The sequence below is a fragment of the Hemitrygon akajei genome, chromosome 17, assembly GCF_048418815.1.
Source record: "Hemitrygon akajei chromosome 17, sHemAka1.3, whole genome shotgun sequence".
NCBI lineage: Eukaryota > Metazoa > Chordata > Chondrichthyes > Myliobatiformes > Dasyatidae > Hemitrygon > Hemitrygon akajei.
The window spans coordinates 28,891,533-28,916,353 of record NC_133140.1 but is presented as its reverse complement, the minus strand read 5'-3'; the positions used below and the strand labels follow the sequence as shown (position 1 = coordinate 28,916,353).

Genomic DNA, 24,821 nt, shown 5'->3' with positions numbered 1-24,821 from the left:
AATTGCGAAAACCCGGAAGTGCTCTTCCAGCACTTATTGTTCGAGCACGTGCAGACTGTTTTTCTCTTGTCATTATTCCCTAAACAATAAAGTATAACAACTATTTTACATAGCACTTACATTGTATTAGGTATTATAAGTAATCTAGAGATGATTTAAAGTATACGGGAGGATGTGCATAGGTTATCGTGGATTGGGATCAGAAAAAATCAGAAGTTCTCTTACTAAGTAAGTTGGACCAGGTACATCCGGTATTATTTAGCGTCAGTCAAACGTTTGTCTTAGTATATAGTATATATTTTGCCTTTAAGAACATATGTTTCAGCACCAGGCTCAGGAACGGAAGTTTCTGAGTGTGAGCCAGTGACAGACCGCTCCCCAGCGCCCTCTCCACCATGCCAGGTTGATGTGGAGGATCAAAAACCCAATAATTAAACCACTGCGTTGCTTGGTAATAATTGTAGCTTTCATCGGGGCAGGGCCTTTCTCACTTTATCCTTTAAAATTGTTCTGATCGTTGACCGACGTAGCCTAACGCTTTTCCAATGACCGATGGTGTTTCACCTCTCTCCAATCACTTTATTATTGCCACTTCATTTTCAACCATGACCGTGATTATTTTCGTGAACAGAAACACTACGCATTCAGAGCTCTGCCGCCGGGTCCTAATGTCCAGCGCACTGAGACAGGTTAAATAAGGTCTGGAGTTCCGCTGGGTCTTAAGGTCCACCGCATTGAGACAGATTGACTAAGGGACTTGAGCATCCGCCAATTTTGGTATCCACGAGGGGTCCCGGAACCAATCCCCCGCGGATAAGGAGGGTCGACTGTACAAAATATTTTTTTACAAAACCTACACAAGGACTGTCAAGCATCCAATGTGCAAAATAAAAAGAAATAATTCAGCAAACAATCAAAAAGTAAATAAATAGCATGTAAAACATGAACCACAACTATGGGGTCAGTTCAGCATTGCAGCTGGTCAGGAGCCTGAAGCTGCAGGCCCCAGCCACGGAGCCAGTTCAGCACCGAGGCAGGTGCTCATTGCTGAAGCAAGTAAACCTCGTGGAGTGGTGAGCTGAACCCTAGTTCTTCCTTCACCCTCAGCCTTGACATCCTGATCCTCCTAATCTGGCAAACGTCCGGTTTGTCTTTCACTCTTGGGCTCAGGCCCCACTGCTTCGATCCGGCCTGAAGTTTCAGTCTAGCCCCAAGTACATACAGACAGTTCAAAAACACAGCTCCCAAAGAGAAATTCCAGGCTGTGGATTGCAGTGTCCGTAGTCCAGAAAAAAGCGCAATTAATAGAATAGTTAGTAGTTTTGCTTGCTGGGAAGTGTTGCTATGTCTCACCAGTTCCATCTTGTCTGAAAAGCAATCACTGGCCTGTCTTCATCACCTGACACCACACCTCTGCCAATGTTTCCTTCTTGAAAGTTTTAATCAAATTATTTTCCCCCACTCTGATAGGCATCCAGTCCAAATCCTGACTATTTGCTGCCTAAAAATATTTCTTTCCTCATGACGTCGGTTAACTTTGCCTGTCAATTTATACCCATGTTCTTATGAAGACCAGTGACTTAATAGCCAATATGTCATGGTTGTGCAAAGAATAACGTCATGTGGTTCTCTACAAATACCTGTATGCAAACTTCTGGTGAAACTGGAAACTTTCCCCCTCCTTTTTCAATGTGACATACACTCAGTATTATCCACAGAAGCAGAAGCAGTCTGCTATGACTGCTCTGATGTTGTAGCATCGTGATTACCGTCACACTATTACGGAGCCAGTGGCCTGGGTTCAATTCCCACTACTGTCTATAAGGAGTCTGTACGTTCCCCCTGTGACCACACAGGTTTCCTCCAGGTGCTCTGGTTTCCTCCCACACTCCAGAAGACGTACAGTTTAGCAGGTTAATTGGTCACAAGGGTGTAATTGGGCAGCCCAGGCTCATTGGGCTGGAATGTCCTGTTCTTGTGCTGCATCTCTACAAACATTTAAGAATAAGAAGTAGCTGAGGGCCCTGGCAAAGACCACTGCTCCAGCTAGAGAGAGGCCTCATTTCTAGTAGTAACAGTTAAGGGCAAATGGGTGGCGCTCAGAGACTGGGTTCCACTTCTTTTGTCCCTTCTCACCATCGTCCCTCTTATGGAACAGCTACCCAAGATCTGGTATATTGATGTGAAACATTATCTCTGTTTCTCCTCAAACGCTGCCTGATCTGCTGAGTATTTCAAGCATTTCTTTTTCTTCCACTTTGCTAGAGGCAGAGGCATGGGCCCAGTTCAAAAGGGTTAAAATTTAAATTCCTGTGACGGTGAGCCTCTTGGTTTGGTCCATTGACGAACCATAAGGCTCAGGGGGAGGTGTCACTCAGGCACAGATTGTGTCAGCATCTAGAGTCTGCAGGACTCTGGTCAAGGCCTACATGGACTCACTCCGTGCACTGTTCATTCCTCCCTTTTAAGAAACATCCTTGCCATGCCTGCAGCATCAAGGCAGATTTCTCCATTGCCTCAGTATGAACCCGGCACAGGAAGACCCACAGCAGTTATTCCTACCTCACCAGAGTGTCAGAAATGTCTGCCAATAGGAGGGTTATATCGTTTGACCCAACCTCTCTACATTGTCCCAATCACTACTGCCCGCCCTTCCCACCTAGTGAAATCTAATCTGTCACAGCCCAACGAAGTGAAAGTTCTTGAGCCAGTGTTCAGTAAGCAATGATTTTGTCATATTCAGTGATAAATTAATTTCTATTAATTATCTACATATTGACAGCAACATTGCCCTTTGAATCAACATACAGATCCAAGAAGCTCAACATTCAATTATTTATTGTCATTCTTCAGTACATAGGTGTAAAAGAGTAACTAAAACTAATGAGACAAATTAGGCTAAACATATGAATCCATTCAAATGATCCCACTTACATTAATTATTTGCTGTGTAAAATATATAACAACTGAATACTAATTAATTTCAAATGAAAGCAGATCTTCAATTAATTAACATTGAAATTAAGGAACTATATTATTATGAGAAATAAGTAATTAAATAGATGGAGGTCAAAGATGCCAGCACAGGCAGGTGAGAATTGTTAGAAGCTCAGGCATTTGTCCTTAATGTTATGATGCAAAGTCCCATTACCTTGTGTGGAACATTTTGATCTTCTGGGGGAGTTTGCCTTGAACTGACAGTGTTACTGATCAGAGACATTCAAAGCTGAATCTTTGAGGTGGAGAATGACTGCTCTCTGATATGAAGTGTGTGTTGGGGGTGGGGGTGGAAAGAGAGAAAGGAGGTTGGAATTTCTGCTTTCTCTGGTACATTTGTGGGGTAAAAAAGTCAGATGCAGAAAAAGGAGCTTGTGAATGTCAATCAACTTGGGGAAAAGCAAGAGCCCTGCCCAGCAGTTATAGATAGATAGATAGATAGATAGATAGATAGATACTTTATTCATCCCCATGGGGAAATTCAACCTTATAACCGTTATAACATAATGGGCAGCCGGCAAACAAAGGGACAAAGGTTTTGTGCAGCAGTTGGCAGTCTAAGGGAAAGTTTTAACCAGAATCCTGACATCTGAGATAGGAGGAAAGAGCCTTTGCTCCTGGGTCATTTTGGATAAAGGTGACTATGCGTGTGGTAGGCCTATGCAGTAAACTCTAAAAGATGGAATCTGAGTCATCCCCATTTGAAAAGTTCCCTGTGTCACTACTTCTATGCAACATGTGGAAACTGATTTGTTTTCAGGTAGTTAAGCTGCTGAGAAATTGGAGCATTTATTGTAATTAATAAACAGCTAAATATGTAATTCTATTTTATAATTTCTAATGATAAATATATATGAAATTAAAATGAAAGTTGTTAATGGAAAGAAGAGAGAAATGCTAAAATGAGACAGTGGAGAAAACACTTACTCTAACTCTGCCAGATCACTGCAATGCTCAAGTGTGGAGCTCAATTCCTCCAGTTGTTCCGGTTGGAAGCTACAGTTGGTCAGACTGCGAAGGAGAGCATGAAGAGATTAAGTGGATGTTTGTACTCAGGGAGCTCAGTCAGCACCAATAAAACGGCTCAAACAACTCAAAGGACCTCACTCATGGAGGCAATGCTACAGCAGCTCAAATGGAACAGGAAGAAAGATTAGATGATGCAAACTGCAATGGTCCAAGTTTGAGCTGGTGTCTCTGTTTGCTATAATTTGTTCTCACTTAAGCCACACTTGTTTTCTGTGAGCCTACATCAAAGTGTCATTATACAATTGACGTAAGATTCCCCTAACACATTTTGATTTTGAAATCACAACCATCAAAAAATTGAATACAGAATCTTCAATCATAAAGACAAGTTTTAGATTAGATTACATCAGATTAGCTTTATATGTCGCAAAACATTGAACGGTTGAGTGTCAAATCAGTGAGGATTGTGCCAGGCAGCCCACAAGTATTGCTATGCTTCCAGAGTCAACGTAGCATGCCCACAACCTACTCATCCTAACTTGGACATCTTTAGAATGAGGGGAGAAGCTGGAACATCCCAAAGAATCCCATGCAGTCACAGGGAGAATGTACAAATCTCTTATAGACAGTGGCAGGAATAAAACCCCAATCTTACAGGGGGCAGACTATAAAACACTACAGTGCCATGTCGCTTACGGTTTTAATCTTTAAAGTGGATTACTCTCCTTCCTGCACTGTTATAGCAGGGGTATATTTGCCTTGAATGAAAGCACATAAACAGCAATTATCCATTGCTTGACTTTGACAATGAGACCTGCTATTTAACAGGAGGCCAGTGTAAGATCCTCATTCTATGCTACCACCAAAGACAAATTTGGGATTTGACTCCATTTGATTGGAGGTCATTTATTTTCCCTCCTAAACTCTAACTACCATTGTTACTATTGATTAGATCCATTATAGCTGAGAAGTATTTTCTACCCTGTAATAACAGAGAAAAAACACCATTTGAATTACACAGCTAGTGAATTAAACAGCTTAAAAGCAATGTTTAAGGAAAGTAATTAGTTAATAAATAGTTCAAAGACTTTAGAAATCAACTAAATAGACAATAGACAATAGGTGCAGAAGTAGGCCATTCGACCCTTCGAGCCAGCACTGCCATTCACTGTGATCATGGCTGATCATCCACAATCAGTACCTTGTTCCTGCTTTCTCCCCATATCCCTTGACTCCACTATTTTTAAGAGCTCTATCTAACTCTTTCTTGAAAGCATCCAGAGAATTGGCCTCCACTGCCTTCTGAGGCAGAGCATTCCATAGATACACAACTCTCTGGGTGAAAAAGTTTTTCCTCAACTCCATTCTAAATGGCCTATCCCTTATTCTTAAATCGTGGCCTTTGGTCATCATGTTTGGTAAAGACAATAAAACACCGTAGATGGTGAAAACCTGAAATAAATATACTATAGCAAGTAATCAGCAGGTCAGACATCAGCTGTGCTCCCAAAACAAAATAAGGAAAACCCATGTTCCCCAACAGCCCACAAGTCTCAGGCATGTTTCACTCCCCATATCTGTTGTTAGGCCTGTTGGGTGTTCACAGCCTTTCCCTGTTTACAGTAAACAAACATTTTTGCTGCATAAGCATTTGGCATCCATAACTCACCAGCCTAATGAAAGCTAAGCCCACAGCCAGTATCACTCATAGTGCCTGTCTGTTCAGATGGCAAGGATGGTTTTTTTAATGCCCACTGCATGCCTGCTTCAGGGCCTTATTCTGATGTGGGCTTATTTATGATTAACCATTTTAATGGAATCATTTGTACTTGGGTTAGATCATGCAGTAAAAGTTCTTGGATAACCACAGTTGTCAACAAAATAATTCATAAGGCAAGTCCTTTCGTGTGTCATTTATCTAAAATTCCTCAGCTTCTTCAGACCAACTTACCTTAGCTTCCTCAGTGGTGTTGGCTTGATCTCTGAATTGCCAATGGTACTCGGTCTTAAATGCATCAGCTGGCGATTGAGTTCATCTCTGTGCAATGGAAACAGATTGGACAATAAAGGAAAAGCCAGTTCTGAACCATTATTTATTAGTAAAGAATACAACAGAATCAAATATGACAACTCAACATCTGATAGGATGTCAAAGACGTGATGAGAGGATGCGATATGCACTGAAACCCATTTCCTAAATATAATTATGACAGGCATAGAAACACACACAAAATGCTGGTGGAACAAAAGGCAGGTCAGGCCACATCTACCCGATTTCTTGATGATGGGTCTCAGCCCAAAGAGTCAACTGTTTATGCCTCTCCACAGATGTTGCCTGACCTGATGAATTCCTCCAGCATTTTGTTTGCATTATTCTAGATTTCCTTCATCTGCAGAATCTCTTGCGTTAATGAGAGGCATAGACATGGTAGATAATAGGAAGCACTTTTCCCATAAGAGGCATCTTTACTAGAGAGCACAGGCTCAGAGTTTTAGAGTGGTCTGCTTAAAAGGTAGGTGGAATCTGGAACACTCTGCGTGGGTGATAGAAGCAGGTACTCTCAAAATGGGTGACAGGGTGGAGATACATCTCTACCAAAGGAGGTGCAAGGTGCTCTTCCCCTCCGCTAACCTGCAAGTCACCCTTGGGGAAGATGTAGCACCTGCTTAGCCCACTCCCCCCAAATCAGGGTCACATGAACCCATGTGACAAGTGGTGGATGGTCATATGAGCAGCTGGTGCGTATCACAAGTCTTGGGTTATGTGACCACTGATGCCAGGCGGACAATCTCTGAACAGTATTAATAACGGCTGGTGTCACCCATCTTGTAAAGACACTGCCCAGAAGAAGGCAATGGCAAACCACGTCTGTAGAAAAGTTTGCCAAGAACAATTATGGTCATGATCAGCCATGCCATATGAAACAGCATATAATAATGGTGATGACTCAAAATATTTAAGAAATATCTAGACAAGAACTCAAATTGCAAAGGCGCAGAATGTTGTGGACTAAGTACTAGTAAAAGGGTTTAGTATAGAGTTGATTGGAATGGATATTTTGGGCAAAGGCTGCTCTTCTTATTCCATGGATTTCTGACTCCCGACTGTACCTCTGCTTTGAACTGAAAGATGTTTAAATGGCAAATCAAGAGAGATTTTTTATTTTTCTCATCTTCAAGGCTCATATAAGCTGTTTAAATGTTCAATTAAATTCAAAAATTGTGATTGCTATCTTTGTTTCATCTTTTTCTGGAATTTGGACTAGCTTCAACTTGAAGGGCTGAGCTGTGATAGATGACGTACAGCTGAGGCTTTTCAAGCACTGCAGCCGTCCCTGTAATGAGTTCATGGGTTAAGGGTCACAGGTGAAACTGGGGACCTTCTTCACTTCATGAGGGTGGTGAGTGTGGAATGAGCTGCCAGCGGAAATGGTGGATGCGGTTTTGATATTAACATTGAAGAGAAATTTGGATAACTACATGGATGGGAGGGGTATGGAGGGCTATTGTGAGGGGGGCAGGTTGATGGGATGAGGCAGATTAATAGTTCAGCACGGACTATTGGGCCAAATGGCCTACCTTTGAGCTGTAGTGTTCCACAACTCTATGAACATTTATTTGAAAAGACAACTGACAAGTTTTAATTTGGGATTTTCACTGAAAAAAGTGGACTGAATCAGGGAATCTTAAACCCGGGAAACACTGAAGCAATTCCATTATCCACTGTAATAAAACTTTAATTTTATTTAGTCATTCACACTAAGAAATTCTTCAAGTACAAACTCACAGGAGTAGAATGCAAGTTTCATTATGCTGACAAAAGTAACGTGGTTGGAAAATTATTTACACCGTCAACATATGTAGTGTTCCCGATACAGAGACGGGACTATGTGAAAGAGTTTGCCAGCCAGGATACAACACTGGAGTGGTCCCATGTTTGAAGTTTAATTTAAATGAATCCCTTCCCCTCGGAAGTTCTTACCTGTGGTCTGTACCTTCACAGTGTTCTGCAAACTTAATTAAAACAATCTGACGAGATTTTAGGCTGTGGAAGGTAAGTTACATAAAAAAATTAATGCACATTGCTCAACCTTTAGTGATTGAGGTCTACAAAATTGATTACCTGGTCCCAGCAAGTTATCAAAGAGTGCTGGTCTAAGTGACTGCTCATTTAACTTGAAGTTCACAGTACGAACCTCCTACACAGGGCCACGTTTCTAATAAAGGGACTGTGACCACTGTTCCCACTAAGTTACGCGGGTACAAGGCTGCACGGTAACTGAAAAGCTCCTGTGCACATAGCCGTTGTTGCTGCACAGTTTTCAAGCCGTGTAAAAATTTACTGCCCACAGCAATGATTGGTCTGTGCAGCTGTGAAAAAATAGAAGGAATGCTGACTGCGACTACATCAAGGAATAAGACAATGTTCCAGTACAAAGAGCTTTGGTTATCTCCCAAGGAAGACTCTGGCATTTCTTTTTTATTCTCAATAAAATACTGATACATCATTATTCTTTTCAATTTAATCCTCACCCCACCGTACCCCACACAAACCCCCAGCACCTAACAACACAAATTATACACCAGTGTTAGAGCATGCAAAAATAATTTGTCATTGACGTTGCTATCAAATCTAGTTAAACCTTAAGAACATTAATAAGTGTGAAACATCTATTCTACACTGCCACCAACGTAATGTGGGTGAAGGAGGAAGAGAGGGGTGCAATCAGCAATGGTTCCCCTTCCTTATAGTGATAGTGATACCAGAAACCGCGCATGGTTATTTGTGAATGCTGGAAGGACTGACCAGAGCTACAAGGGTTGTTGTAAAATGTTAACATTTTAGGAACAGCTTCTTCTACCCTGCCGTCAGATTTCTGAAAGGACCTTGAACACTAGCTCACTTTCTGTTCTCTCTTCGCACTACATCTATCTATCTATATATGTTGTAACTTATCTTTCACAGATATGCACTGTTGCCACAAAACAACAAATTTCACAACATACACTTTACCAGGAGCACCGATGCACCTGTTTGTTAATGCAAGTATCTAATCAGCCCATCATGTGGCAGCAACTTGATGCATAAAAGCGTGCAGACAAGAGGCTCACTGTTGTCCCGACCAAACGTTAGAATGAGGAAGAAAGGTGATCTAAGTGACTGCTCGTGCAATGATTGTTGGTGCCAGATAAGGTGGTTTAAGTATTTCAGAAACTGCTGATCTCCCGGGATTTTCACACACAGCAGCCTCTAGGAGTTTACAAAGAATGGCGTGAAAACCAAACAACAACAAAAAAAACCACCCAGTTAGCAGCAGTTCTGTGAGTGAAAACGCCTTGTTAATGAGAGCTGTCAGAGGAGAATGGCCAGACTGGTTTGAGCTGACAGGAAGATGACAGTAACTCATATAATCAGGCCTTACAACAACGGTGAGCAGAGGGGCATCTCTGAATGCTCAGTATGTCGAACGCCGAAGACCACAATGGCTTCCACTCCTGCACCTAATAAAGTGGCCAGTGAGTGCAGGTCAGTGACAATAAAGCTGATTCTGATCACGAGAAAACCGGCTCCTCGTGCCCAAGAGATAGCTGCAATGCAGCAATGTGGACTGGCTGCTGGCTCGTCACATGCTGCGGTGAAGTCAGAGCCTTGCACACTCCATTCACCTTGCACACTCCATTCAGCCTGCAAGTTACTGCCAGCTCCCAGAGAACGTACTGCTGTGTGTGCTTGGCTCCAAATGCCTGCCGTGTATGGAAGTCACAGGATGGAAACGGGCTGAAAGGCCTAACAAGCCTGAGCTGGAGTTTATTCCCATTGTGACCATACCTCAACACCCTTACCCTCTGTCACAAAGCCTGGAGCAGCAAGACAGTATTTCAGACACTAAGAATCATTTCTAATGCATCTTGGAAATGTCACGAGTATTAACAAAATAGCTTGTAGTCGACCTAAAATAGCCAATACCTCAAAGGGCACATACCTCGTGACAATGCCGGCAAGAGTAATCACCACCTCTTCCCTAGCCCTCAGGATGTGGCCATCAAACCAATACCACAAGGCAGACGTGTCACAAAAATAGCAAAAGAAGCTTAAACTCTTCTCAGGCTTCCAACCGGGTATCAATTATAACTGACGTTTCAATGACAAACTGCTGTCTTCTTCAGGGATGATCCCTGGGCATGTCCAGTCCAGTGGTATCTATACCATCCCTACTGACCGGTTAATCATCATCCAATCAGGTTTCTGCTCTCCCAGAAACCCCCTCCTGCTGAAGGGCTTCAGCCTGAAACATCAACTGTACTTTTTTCCATAGATGCCGCCTGAACTTCTGAATTTCTCCAGCATTTTGTGTGTGTTACTTGGACTTCCAGCATCTGCAGATTTTCTCATTTCCAATCTCCCACCTTGTTTACAAACAAATTCTTACTTAGATCGTCACCTTTGTCTTCGTTAAGAATCTTTTCCTCTAGTTTTACTTCAGTGGCTTCCTTTACGAGGCAGTCCCAAAAGCCACTGGCTCAGCACAGTACTTCTGTGCAGTCTAAGTCAATCCATTGTGAATGAGGTGTTCTACCACTGATTTCTCCAGGTAACCCAAATGGATACACCTCCTGTGCTCCTTGATATGAGTTTCCACTGTGTGTCCCATCTGGCTGATACACGCAGCTCCGCATTCACAGGGAATCCAGGTCATCTTTGACCCGGATAATTTGTAACTAGTTTCCTTACAGGTTTGGGGATGGTATTAATCCGGTATTTCATTAGGATCCTGGTGATCCTTCCAGAAATCGTGGAAATATAGGGGAGACAGGTGGTGGCGACGGATTCCTACTGTTTGTTAGGTTTCCTTGTTTTTCCGTCAGCCCTTTTTAGGGCCTGATTGATTCCCTTCACCTTGTAGTCGTTCTGAAGGGAGGTCGGGTGTAATTGTCTTACTTCCTCGGGGAGACTCCCTGGGTCTGAAATAGTATTTGCGCGGTTAATCAAAGTAGAAAGGACCACTCTACACTGGGAGGCGTGATGGTGGCTGTCATTGTTGAGGTGTAAGTCTCTGTGAGTGGGTTTCCGATAGACGCCATGTCCCAGCTTCCTTTGTATTAGGATGTCCCGGAACGGGAGGCAACCATTCTGCTCCATCTCCTTTGTAAATTGATACCCTCATAGTGGGGCCTCATGAACTCCATGACCATCTGAACGGTATACATCCAAACATTTAAGTTACAATAGAGATGGAGAAGAATGGTTGCCTCTCATTCCTGGACGTTCTATTACGATGCACACCAGATGGTAGCCCTGGACATGACGACTATCAGAAACCCGCATCAAGGAGCACAGGAAGTGTATCCATTTGGGTTACCCGGAGAAATCAGTGGTAGAAGAACACTGAATTCACAATGGCCATAAGATTGACTTTGGCAGCACAAAACTATTGGGCTACACCAATGGCTTTTGGGACCACCTGGTAAAGGAAGCCACTGAAATAAAACTAGAGGAAAAGAATTTTAACGAAGACAAAGGTTTCACTCTAAGTAAGCGCTGGAACTCAATTGTAAACAAGGTGGAAGAATGGAATCCTGATTGGATGAGGACTAGCCAATCGGGAGGGACAGACTCTGGGGGTATAAATACCACCAAACTGGACATGCCCAGGCATCAACTCTGAAGAAGATGGCAAAGGTAGTCATCCAAGCATTGGTTATAATTGATACCTGTACCCAGCTGGATGCCTCAGAAGAGTTTATTCATCATATATGCAGGGAAAACACTAGACCCTTTTTTAGCAAAAGTAGCTGATCTTGCTTGTGAGATGAAAGTACTCCCTCAGCTCATTATAAAGAGCAGCTTGTTGGAAAAGGCACCTGTTATTGCTGGTGTTTGTGGTATTGCATTCTGAGTGAATAACCACAATTAATGATGTGAAGTAGAGAAAAGAGAATGGTTGACCTGCCTCAGTTCATTGGAGAGAATAGGCTTGTTGGTTAAGGCAGCTGTTGCTGTTGGCTACAGAGGTGGAACCTTCATGGATAACCACAACTAATGGAGATGAGATAGGGAAAGAAAAATAAAAAATAAAGGGTAAGAGCTTAACAAATACAATAAAATATGTGCAGGGGTAGGCTACTTGGACTTGTGTGACTCTCCTGTCTTTCAGTGTGACCATGACCTATCTCCTCTTTTGTTTCAGTTCCCAAAGCCTTCAATTCCTTGAACTTTGAAAAACATATATGCACTTCATTTTTAAATACTCCCAAATGACATTGGAGAGGTTTCAGAGAAGATTCAGGAGAATGATTCCAGGAATGAATGGGTTACTGTATGAGGAACATCTGGCAACTCTTGGGCTGTATTCCCTGGAGTTCAGGACAATGAGGGGGGATCTCACAGAAACATTCCCAATGTTAAAAGGCCTGATCAGATTAGATATAGCAAAGTTATTTTCTAGGGTAGGGGATTCTAGGACAAGAGGGCATGACTTCAGGATTGAAGGACATCCTTTTAGAACTGAATTGCAGAGAAATTACTTTAGTCAGAATGGAGTAAATCTGTGGAATTTGTTGCCACGAGCGGCTGTGGAGGCCAAGTCATTGGGTGTACTCAAGGCAGCGATAGATAGGTTCTTGATTAGCCAGGGCATCAAAGTGTGTGTGGTGAAGGCAGGGGAGTGAGGTTGATTGGAAGAATTGGATCAGCCCATGATTGAATGGCAGAGCAGATGTGATGGGCCAAATGGCCTACTTCTGCTTCTCTATCTTATGGTCGTATGGTCTTAAGATCCAGCGTCCACAACTCACTAAGGTGGAGAATTCTAAGGGATATAAAGCTTTGATCAGCGACCAATCCGGACATCGCAAGTTTTGAGAGGAGGGGATTTCACTCAGGTCCACTGCCCGAGTAGAAAAGGGAGCAGCAGACAGCACACACACAGTGCAGGAGGCACTCAGCAGGCCAGCCAGCATCTATGGAAAAGAGTACAGTCGATGTATCAGGCTGCTGAAGGGTCTCGGCCTGAAACGTCGACTGCAGGGTGTGTGCTGCTTGGATTTTCAGCATCTGCAGATTTTCTCGTTTGTGAAAGGGAGCAGCAGGTCACGTCAGTGTAACAGAGCTTCGACCAGCGCCCAGTCTGAGTTCCGGATTAACTAGCAAGAGCAAATAAAAGGAAGGCAGGGCAAGTGCAGCGGCCATCGTCTGAGTGACAGAGTCAGAGTGGTGATCTTGAGGCTTTAGCTCTTCGAGGCTTCAGTGAAGAGAAAGAAAAGCTCTAGGTTAAGTTCTCTTTCCTTCCCTTGTTTACGTCTGCTCAGTGAGGACGGTAGAGATGCCAGGCAGGATAGTGGAATGCTCCTCTTGCGGAATGCGTGAAGGCAGGGAGACAACTACAACTGCGAGAAGTGCATCCAGCTGCAGATTCTAACGATCCACGTTAAGGAGTTGGAGCTGGAACTGGATGAACTCCAGGTCATACTGGAGTTTGAAGGGGTGATAGATAAGACATATAGAAAGGTAGTTACACCCAAGGTGCAGGACACAGGAAACTGGATGACAGTCAGGAAATGGAAAGGGGTTAAGGAGCTAGTGCAGAGTACCCCTGTGGCTGTCCCCCTCAACAACAGGTATCTCACTTTGAATACTGTTGGAGGGATTGACTGAGCAGAGGAAAGTCACAATGCTGGGGTCTCTGGCACTTAAGTCTGCCTTTGTGACTCAGAAGGGAACGGGGAAGAAGAGGCATGCTGTGGTGATAGGTGATTCGTTAGTTAGAGGAATGGGCAGGATGTTTGGTGGGTGAAAATGAGATTTCCAGATGGTATGTTTCCTTCTGGGTGCCAGGGCCTGGGACACCTCAGATTGAGTCCTCAGCATTCTTAGTTAGGAGGGTAAACAGTCAGAGGTCGCGGTCCATGTACGTACCAATGACATGGGTAGGACCAGTGACAAAGATCTGCTCGGGGAGTTCAGGGAGTTAGGTGCTAAGTTAAATGGCAGGACCGCCAGGGTTGTGATCTCAGATTGCTACCCGTGCCATATGCTAGTGAGGCCAGAACTAGGAAGATTATCCAGTTTAACACGCAGCTAAGGAGTTGGTGTGGGAGAAAGCGCATAAGATTTTGGTATCATTGGGCTCTCTTCCAGGTGAGGTAGGACCCGTACAGAAGGGACAGTTTGCACCTCAACTGGCGGGGGACAAACATCCTAGTGGGAAGGTCTGTTAATGCTGCATGGTGGGATTTACATTAGAATTGCAGGGGGGATGGGAACCAGAGTGCCAGAACAGTTAGTGGAGAGGTTGTGGATGTAGATGTTGGTAAGAGCTCAGAAAAGGTCGGGAATCAGAAGGTTGAGCATGGTGCGAGTAGGGTCCGGAGCTGCCTGTATTTCAATGCAAGAATTACCGTAGGAAAAGTGGATCATATTGCTGAGGATGAGGTAGCTGGTTTACAAACTGAGGCAATGTGAAGTGAGGAGAGGCTGTTGGTAGGGCAAAATTGCAGTCAACAGGATGAGTTGCAACATAAAAGGTGGACAAAATCGAAAAGGGTGCATACAGGACTGAAGGTGTTGTATTTAAATGCGTGCAGTACATGGAGATGAACTTAAGCACAATTGCCAGCTGGCAGGTATGATCACTGAATCATGGCTGAAAGAAGATTACAGTTGGGAGCTTAATGTCCAAGGATACACAATGCATCAAAAGGACAGGCAGGAGGCAGAGGGGGTGGAGTTGCTCTGTAGGTGAAAAATGAAGTCAAATCATTAGGAAAAGGTGACATAGGGTCTGAAGGTGTTGAATCATTGTGGATAGAATTAAGGAACTGCAGGGGTAAAAAAGACCCTGATGGGAGTTGTACACAGACCCCCAAACAGTAGTAAGGATGTGGTCTACAACGAGAGATAGAAAATGCATGTCAAAAGGGCAAAGTTACAATAGTTAAGGGGATTTCAATACGCAGGTGGATTGGGAAAATCAGGTTGGTGCTGGATTCCAAGAAGGGGAATTTCTGGAATGCCTACGTATGAGATGGCTTTTTAGAGCAGCTCGTGGTTGAGACAACTAGGGGATCAGCTATTTTGGATTTGGTGTTTTACAACAAACCAGAATTGATTAGAGAGCTTAAGGTAAAAGAACCTTTAGGGGCAAGTGATCATAATACGTTCAAATCCATCCTGGATTCCCCACCATCTGCGGGAAGTTCCTGTGCACTCAGTTTCAAATGGTTGCTCTCTGATGTTAGTCATTACGTTCCCTCGCTGGAGATTCTCCCAGGAGTGGCAACATTTAAGCACCTACCCCGTTAAGGCCCTTAGTACCTTGTACACTTCAATAAGGGCACCCTTGATCCTCTAAAATCCAAAGAATGTAGATCTTTCTTCATTGCTCCTTATCTTCCATTTCATCCCAGACGTTAGCCAGCAAAGTCAGGACACCAAGAATATTGTTACAGCAACAGGCTCGAGTTTTTTTCTGTCATCAATATCGGAATCAGATCAATCCGACATTTAGGCTGCTAGGTTCCTGCAGTAATCAAAACCCTTCTTAAGATAAAGATTCGTAGATATTTATGGACAGGGACAATAATGCTTATACTTGATTGCCAATTTGCAGTGGGTTGATCTGAATAAGAAGACTACTGTGTCTCTTCAGCCAGCCTCTTATTCATTGTTAGAATCTAACATTTCAGATAGGGTGGGAGTCATGCGTAGGCTGGATTGGGCAAAGACGTTGGACTTCCTTCTCTGGATGTGCTCAGACTCATCATCAGTGACATAACCTGGGGTTATCAGGTTTTTCAGGTCTGTCAATGTCAGACACTCTCGCCCAGGCGACCCAGCCGGGGTTGATCAGGCCCTGGCTTGTGTCCCAACAGCAATGGTCCACGGCCATGGGCATAGCCATCCGGAGGCTCACTCAGAAGCCTCTGTGATGGTCCTGATAGCTCTTTTCCATAGTTTCTTGTGTACTGTACTGTACTGTTGCCTCAAACCCACAAATTCCACAACATATAGTCATTGGGTATATCTAAAGCAGAGCTTGAATTGATTCTTGATTAGTAAGGTTGTCAAACATTGCAAGGAGAAGGGAGGAGAATGGGGTTGAGAGGGATAATCGATTAGCCATGATAGAATGACTCCATGGGCCAAATGGCCTAACTCTACTCCTGTCTTCTGAGCTTATGGTTTTATGTCATTGACCTGAAATGCTGTTTCTTTCTCCACAAATACCATGTGATTTTCTGCATATTTCTAGCATTTTGTATTTTAATTCGACTTAAATGTCATACTTGGCAATTTATAAGCAGACTCTCATCGTGCAAAGCCACTTTCACTGGACGAGACCCTGTAATGCCATGAGCTTACCAAGCCTCCCAACAGAAATCTGCCCGTATGGCCACAATGATGAAGAGAGTGTACTAGGGTGTAGACTGTGTGGCTGATGACATATCTAGAATTTCAGACAGTGACGAGGGGGGCTACAGGTCAGCTGGTTGAGCAGTGTCACAGCAACAATCTTGCACTCAATGTTAGTAAGACCAAGGAATTGATTGTTGACTTCAGAAAGGGAAAGCCCAGGCGACATACAACAGTCCTTATCAAGGGATCAGCAGTAGAAAGAGTGTGTACTTTCAAGTTCCTGGGTGTCAACAGCTCTGAAGATCTATTCTGGGCCCAACATATTGATGCAATTACAAAGAAGGCACAACAGCAGCTCTATTTAATTAGGTGTTTGAGGCGAATTGGTATGTCACCAAAGACATAAGAAAAATAATTTAGAAAAATAGCGGGCTATGGGTAACCCGAGGTAATTTCTAAAGTAAGTACATGTTCGGCACAGCATTGTGGGCCGAAGGGCCTGTATTGTGTTTTCTATGTTTCTATGCTTCTATATGTCAGTGATAATAAACCTGATTCTGATTTGCAATGTTTAAAATTAATAAATTCAATCAATATGTTGGGATTTGAACTCACACCTCTAAACTTCGGATTAAGAAGCAAAATATTATGAATGCTTGAAATCTTAAATAACAGAGAATGTGAAATAACAGATCAGGCAGCTTGTGAGGTGGGAGAAACTTTACAGACTCACTACCTTTCACTGGAAATGTAAAATCTAAAGTGGTAAGTTTTAACTAAGTATCAGCATTTTAATTCTCCTCCCCACACCCAATCTGATCTTCCTTTCAACAGGCTCCAGTAACTCTTCCGTCCAATGTGCTCTACACACTGCATGTCACTAAGCCTGCAGTAGTAAAATGCTCTTGTTTACCTCACTTCCATTTCCAACACCTCGGGGCATTCCTTCATGACTGTTACCAAGCAGAGAACACCCGATCCAGAGAAGCCATTGTCGCTGAGGCTAAGATGGAAAGGAATTTTAAAAGAAGGTTGAAAACGGGCACATTTTACTTCTCCAAACATTGTTGACCAAAGATCATCTTACACAGTGATTGGTGGTCACAATTTAGCTTCACTAATGTAGGTGCGGCACCTGAACCTCCTTGATTTTATGGAAATTACATCCTTGTACCCAAATGAACACACTTTCCTCAGAGTATCTCTCTTCTACTGCAATTATTAGGAATGTTACTCGTACAATGACCTGCTGCAGGGACCATTTATTGATCTCAGTGCCATATGACATCAGTCGTTCTATTTGAAAAAGGTGAAAAAAATTAGCCTATTTAACTATCCATTAATATACAGGTCAAAATTTCAATATGCGTGCTGATATTGTGCCTGCAAACTGTCTCAGCTACCTCTGTTATTCAAATTATACTGTGAATTGCATATAAAAGAAATAATCGCAAATGATTTACAGACTTACTTAATTGATTTGGAAATATGAAATTCTGGAAGGAACTTGACAAGTCTTCTCAAACCGTGATCTTCTAATTCATTGCCGGACAAACTAAAGAAAGACATTCAAAGTTAATATTTCTGAGAAACTTACAGCTGCAGCCTCAACAAGATGCAATGTAATTTCCAGGTGTGGTATCACCAAGACCTCACATCATTACAGATGTGCTTAGACAAAGACCCCGTTAGTTACAAGTGTGGTCCCACCAGGACCCTGTGCAATGGATGATTTCCCTTTTTTCTTCTTTCTTATTTCTTTTCTCTTGGTTCAGAAGGGAGCTGCTGCCCTTGCTCTTTGTATTACTTTACACGTGACTGAGCTGAAGCCAGATATCACAGAGGATCTTCTAAAGCCAGGCTAGGAGCAACTGCCAGCACCTATTGGTTCTGCTCGGAAGAACTGCCTGTATACCAGCCTGAACCACAGGGCCGACCGTCACTATCAGTGCTCTCCCAAGCAGGGCGTGCTGTAATGTTGCACTCCCCACAGTCGTCTGACGTCAGTGTTCCTGTTCTGTGGCAGCCAAAGACCCGCCACATCCAACAACCCTGGCAGCCCATGGTCCACTGGTGAACGCAGAGAGTAGCAATAGCGAGAGACAGGGGAGGGTCGGGGCACAGACCAGAGGAAGCTCATTGTTCTCATAAGCTGCATGGTTGAACTTAGCTCAGCAGTTACTCAATTCACAAAACATTTTGTTTTCCTTATTCCCATACAACATTGAATGAAACCATTCAGTCCATCAATCCTATGCAAGCACACATTTCCCCACAAACCCTCCCTGTTCCGACCACTCATCCATACATTGGAGGCAACTTACAGCATCTGATTGACCTACTTCTTTCAGATGTGACAGGAAACCAAAGTACTGTATGTGGGGAAACCCATATATCCAAATAATATTAATACGATATATATAAATATATTTCTCTATCTATTACTTCCATCACTTCACAGCACTGTTAACAATTAAACCACTTTTTATCATGCTGTTTACATTGTAAACACATGTTGGTATTTATGTGTTTATGAACATTTTATTCCATTTCCGTCCTTTAACCTCTAACTTGACTTTTTTAATATAAATCTTTATTTTTATAATTGTTGAATGTGGTTTCTCATTGCACGTGGCGCCCTGGCCAGCTCTCCTTAGCAAGTCCCTGATACAGGTAAATGTATATGGCAAATGAAGTTGATCCTGGATAATCATTAATTTCACACTGACAGCACCAGACGTCAGGGTTGAACCCAGGTCACTGGAATTGTGAGACAGCACCTCTATCATTGCCACTATGCCACCCCTTGACTTGTCTACAGAGCTTGTGCTGACTTAATACGGTTAAATTCTAAATTGATTTGCAGAGCCCGGGCTTACAAAGAATGGCTTAAAAAGACCGTTGAAGGGTTAAAAGGATTTGAATAACTATAGATCTAGAGAGGAATTATTTTACTTGATGTGGAAACCCCAAATCAAAATGAGTGTATTCTCTGTATCCAAGGATACAATGAAGTGACATTAGGGAACTTGGTTATTTCACAGTCTAACTTGACAGTATCGTTCTTACAGCTTGGAACTGGAAATGGACACCAAGCAATCACAATTATATTCAGTGATAGTCTCGTGTTGCACTCCCTTTTTATGATAAGTTTCATATACTGGCTTTTAGAAGACAACCAGCAGCTAAGAAAGGGACATCAACTCCACATGCAACACCCACAAAATGCTGGAGGAACTCAGCAGGCCAGGCAGCATCTGTGGAAAAAAGTGAACAGTCAACATTTTGGGCCAAGACCCGTCATCAGAAGATCTGAAAAGGGTCCGGGCCTGAAACGTTGACTGTTTATTCATCTCTATAGATGCAGAGTTCCTTCGGCATTTTGTGTGTGTTAACTTGGATTTCCAGCATCTGCAGATTTTCTCCTGTTTGTGATTAATTCTACATGTGGCTACTTGCGAACATTTTCTCAAAAGCTCCTCATGTAAATTCCATTTAGAGATCCATTTGAAATCCAAAAACCTGTAGATTCTGTGAATCTGAACAGTGATCGTAAGCATTAACCAGCAGGTCAAGCAGCATCTATGGACAGAGGAAATTAACTTCTGGCAAAGGATCTTTCACCTGAAGCATTAAGTCTGCTTCCCATTCTACAGATACTAGTCAACACGCTGGGTGTTTCAACATTTTCTTTCATTTGGGATTCAGTTACTCTGCTTGAATCCATTCCCAATCTGCAGGCCACTTGACACCAACAGCTGATCAGCCTGGAGGGACGGCTTCATTGTCAAGGCCATTCAGGGACAGAACTGGGCATTTGCTCTCAACAGAACCCTTTCAATAAAGAAGCGGTCAGTGTCCAGTCAGAAAATTGAATCTGGGATCACACTTGGAAAATAAGCATAGTACTCGACAGAATCAATGGCAATGTGGGGAGAATAAAGCTGGCTTAGTGTAGGGTAAAGCTAAACCAGATCATGATGCCCATCGCAGTTCAATAGGTTGAAAGGACGGTTTCTGTGACTCTGTGCTGTGGAGAAACCTCAAAGCTTGCCTAATGAATCATCTAGCCCTGAATCAGAAGCTGCAACTCTCAAACTGCTCCTCATATCAACAAGAAATCAGCTGACCGAGGGTAAAAAGTTCCTCTTTTATGGATCTTGGCCTTGAAATGTCAAGGAGAACTGGCCAGAGTGGGGAACCAAGACTAAGCAACCAAAGGCGCCTGCTACTGATCACGGGGGGACGTGACCAGGACGGTCGATGCCAACACTGAAAGCACAACCCTTAAACATGAAGTGGCACAAACAGGGCAGAGCTGAAAATGAGAGTTGGACGTCAGCGGATAATGAATCTTTGGAATTCTTTACTGAAGAGAACTGTGGAGGGAGAGATTTTTGGAATATTAAGGGAATACAAAGCTATCTCTCACGTAAAAGATCAGTGACAATGTCACAGCAGGCCCAAGGGGCTGAAAGGCCTACTTCTGCTTCATCTCCTTAGTTACCAATATCAACCAAGTACTGCTGTAATGATTAGGATGGATGGCATCCAAACTACAGATTCTCACTGTACCTCAGTACACGTGACAACAATAAATCAATTTCAAAATGAAATGAGATAGAAATAAATAGCAGGGTTCGCATGAGTTTTTGTGGAGTTTCTCTCCTTCATCATTCTTCAGAGCTTCCATGGCTTTTGCTCTTAAAGCTGTTGAGACTGAGTGAGAATTCCTGTGGTCAATTCAACTCCAAGGTCCTGGAAATCCCCATTGATAAAGTCCCTGAATTCTTCACATTCACCCAAGTAACCACGGATTCTAGTTATGTTAGTCAACTGGCAGCAACAATTAAAGCCATTCCTACAGATCTGCCCACAAATGACTGAGCCCTATATGAATTATCCAAGCTGTAGTAATATCAATGTGCCTGGAGTGAGGACCCATCTTAGGTGAACACAAAAGATCCCAGTGCACAGCTTTGCCCAGGCCCTTAGTGTCATGCTTGATCCTTATTCCTCGTTAACTTTTCCAAAACAGATCATTATTTACCCATTGCTCTCTGTGGGAGCATTCTACGTGTAAATTCCGCTGCCAAGTTGCAAATGTGGCTCATTTCAAAATTATTTCTTTGCTTTTAAAACACCCTTATCATTTTCTAAGCAGGATATGAAAAGTGCCAGATAGTTACATGTATTTCTTTACATAATTCAAAAGAAATATTGGCTGTATTGTGAATCAAATTTGCAAATGTTTCAAAAGGAAGTTTCAACAGTAGATCTGTTGAGAGATAGAAATGAACTTTGATCTGAATCTGCTCTTGTCTGCACAAATCACTGGCAGTAAGTTCAAAAGTGCAAAGTACATTTATTATCAAAGTATGTATATCATGCACAAGCTTGAGATTTGTCTCCTTACAAGCAGCCCCAAAAAAAGAAACTCAATAGAAACCATAAAAACAAAGACCGTCAAACACCCAATGTGCAGAAAAAAGCAAACTGCAAGCGATAGAGGTAAGTAAATAACATTCAGAATTAACTTCACAAAAGTGAGTTTACAGACACAAAGCCAGTCACAGCCGAACAAGGAGCCCATTAATTGCAGGCCACAGCCTCAGTTCAGTGCAGATATGAGTAAACCTCATGAGCAGTGAGATGAACACTGGACTGTCCCTCTCCTCTGGCCCCAACACCCTGTGCTTTTAAATCTGACCTGATGCTTAAATCAGCCAAAGAGTGGGTCCTGGGCTCTTGGGTCTAGGACCCACTGCCTCGATTCAGCCTGTACTTGACCTTTCCAATCTGGCCTGGTGCTTACATTGGTCAAATTGTTTTAAATCTTTGAGTGCAAGAGTGCTTTCTGTTTCAATGCATTACAAAGAAGATGTTCAACTTACTCGAGACATGCCAGTTGAGGAGAGTGCTGCAAGATTTGGCAGAGAGATTGTACATGCTGCTCTTTTAGTTTGCAGTTCATTAGACTGTAAAGGAAGCATACAACATGCATTTAGAACTTCAGAAATCTAACAAATCTTTTAATACAACTGTTTGCCCCACCTCCTCAAAACCAACTGTTGCCCAATTTCTTGCAGTATCAGCCATGCATCAGCTGCTGGCAACCTTAACTTTCAGTCAGAAGATTGTCAAGTCAAGTCCCACTGCAGAGACATAATCAATGCCTAAACTTCTTCAGAGTTCAGAGTAAATTTATTAACTACATTTATGCCACTATATATTACTTCGAGATTCATTTTCTTGCAGATATTCACAGTAGAACAAAGAAATACAAAAGAATCAATGAAAAACTATACTCAAAGACTGATAAACAACCAACATACAAGACAAACCGTGCAAGTAAAATGAAATAATAACAAGCGAGCAAATAGATAGGCAAATAATACTGAGATCATGAGTTATATTGTCCTTGGTAGATAGACTATAGATTGCAGAGTCAGTTCGGTATTGAGGTGAGTGAAGTTATCCATGTTGGTTCGGGAGCCTGATGATTGAAGGGCAAGACCTGTTCCTGAACCTGGTGGTGTGGGACCTGAGGCTCCTGTACCTCCTTCCTGACGGTTGAGGAGTAATAACTGTTCCTGAACCTGGTGGTGTGGGACCTGAGGCTCCTGTACCTCCTTCCTGACGGTTGAGGAGTAATAACTGTTCCTGAACCTGGTGGTGTGGGACCTGAGGCTCCTGTACCTCCTTCCTGACGGTTGAGGAGTAATAACTGTTCCTGAACCTGGTGGTGTGGGACCTGAGGCTCCTGTACCTCCTTCCTGACGGTTGAGGAGTAATAACTGTTCCTGAACCTGGTGGTGTGGGACCTGAGGCTCCTGTACCTCCTTCCTGATGGTTGAGGAGTAATAACTGTTCCTAAACCTGGTGGTGTGGGACCTGAGGCTCTTGTACCTCCTTCCTGACGGTTGAGGAGTAATAACTTTTCCTGAACCTGGTGGTGTGGGACCTGAGGCTCCTGTACCTCCTTCCTGACAGTTGAGGGGGTAATAACTGTTCCTGAACCTGGTGGTGTGGGACCTGAGGCTCTTGTACCTCCTTCCTGATGGTTGAGGAGTAATAACTGTTCCTGAACCTGGTGGTGTGGGACCTGAGGCTCTTGTACCTCCTTCCTGACGGTTGAGGAGTAATAACTGTTCCTGAACCTGGTGGTGTGGGACCTGAGGCTCTTGTACCTCCTTCCTGACGGTTGAGGGGGTAATAACTGTTCCTGAACCTGGTGGTGTGGGACCTGAGGCTCCTGTACCTCCTTCCTGATGGCAGCTTGTGCTCAGTGGCACGGAAAGCTTTGCCTGTGATTGACTCGGCTGCATCCACCGCTTCTAGTAGACTTTTCCATTCCATACCAGAGGTCTGGGTTGTCCCATGAGATATTTGGTCAAAGGCCCCTCCCAGGTAGACATAAAAAATCCCATTTACCAAAGGACATTTGAGTCTGGCTGCTATTTATCCCTCAGTTAATGTCATGAATAAAACTGATTACCTGATGAACACAACCTATTTGCACAACTTTGCTGCAATGTGTCCCACATTAATACGGCAACAGCATTTCAAATGAATTTATTTTTCAAAGGTACCGTACAGTAATAGGCACTTCAGGCCCGACAAGCCCAATTATAGCCACGTGACCAATTAAGCTACTGATACGTGTGTCTTTGGAATGTGAGAGAAAACCAGAGCACCCGAGGAAATCCGTGCAGTCAATTTCCTCCTTACAGACAATGGCAGGAAGTGACAGGCTTCTGCCACTATAGCAGTTATGCTAATTGCTACGCTACCATTTATTCATTTCATTTAGGTTCATTTAATGTCAGAGAACGTATACAATATACAACTTGAAAGTCTTATTCTTCACAGACATCCACGAAACCCCAAAGAATGAATGATAGCAACATCAAAGCCCCCCTTCCACCACCCAATAAGCTTGAGAGCACATTGCAAAATCAGAAACTTGGGCGAGATGCTGAATGGTTAAATGATCATTTTTATTTACAAGGCCAGCTAACTTACTGCTGTGGTGAAGCCCATGGAACCATCCTCCATCATTCCTTGATGCCGGCATTGTACAGTCAGGCCAAGCAACCCAACAAGTAGGAAAGTCACAGCTTGGGTCAATTATTTTATTTACATATTAAAGCAAAAGCTACAAGGGAAAAAACAGCTCGTACAGAATAGGGTCACTGCGAACAACCAGGACAGGCGATGTCAGTGTCTGAACCTTTCCGCTGGTGTGATTTTCATCTGATACTCACATAACCAATGAAGACTGTATGTTCATCCATATAGAACAACTAGTTTGCACCCATGAAGATGGAAGTGGGAAGTGGGAATGAGTGGAATTAGAGTGGTTGATTGGGAAAACTAAACTAGCAGCAGCCCGAACTGATCAATAAATTAATGATCATCTCCAACAAAGGAGAGCCCAGTAATTTATCCCTGACATTCAACAGTATTAGCATCACCAGGTCCATCACTTTCAACATCT

The 24,821-nt window shown here is 43.1% G+C and overlaps 1 protein-coding gene across 2 annotated transcripts in view; it reads right to left on the bottom strand.

Annotated features, from left to right (window-relative positions):
• Window positions 1-24,821, bottom strand: part of nlrc5 (NLR family, CARD domain containing 5) — a 219,569-nt gene that overhangs the window by 115,252 nt on the left and 79,496 nt on the right. For both annotated transcript variants that reach the window (XM_073069838.1, XM_073069837.1), the window contains exons 13-18: window positions 22,216-22,299; window positions 17,793-17,876; window positions 17,235-17,324; window positions 7,949-8,011; window positions 5,918-6,004; window positions 3,925-4,008 (exon numbers count right to left, since the gene is read on the bottom strand). In XM_073069838.1, coding sequence (XP_072925939.1) covers window positions 3,925-4,008; window positions 5,918-6,004; window positions 7,949-8,011; window positions 17,235-17,324; window positions 17,793-17,876; window positions 22,216-22,299 — 492 coding nt within the window. The remainder of the gene's footprint in view (window positions 1-3,924; window positions 4,009-5,917; window positions 6,005-7,948; window positions 8,012-17,234; window positions 17,325-17,792; window positions 17,877-22,215; window positions 22,300-24,821) is intronic.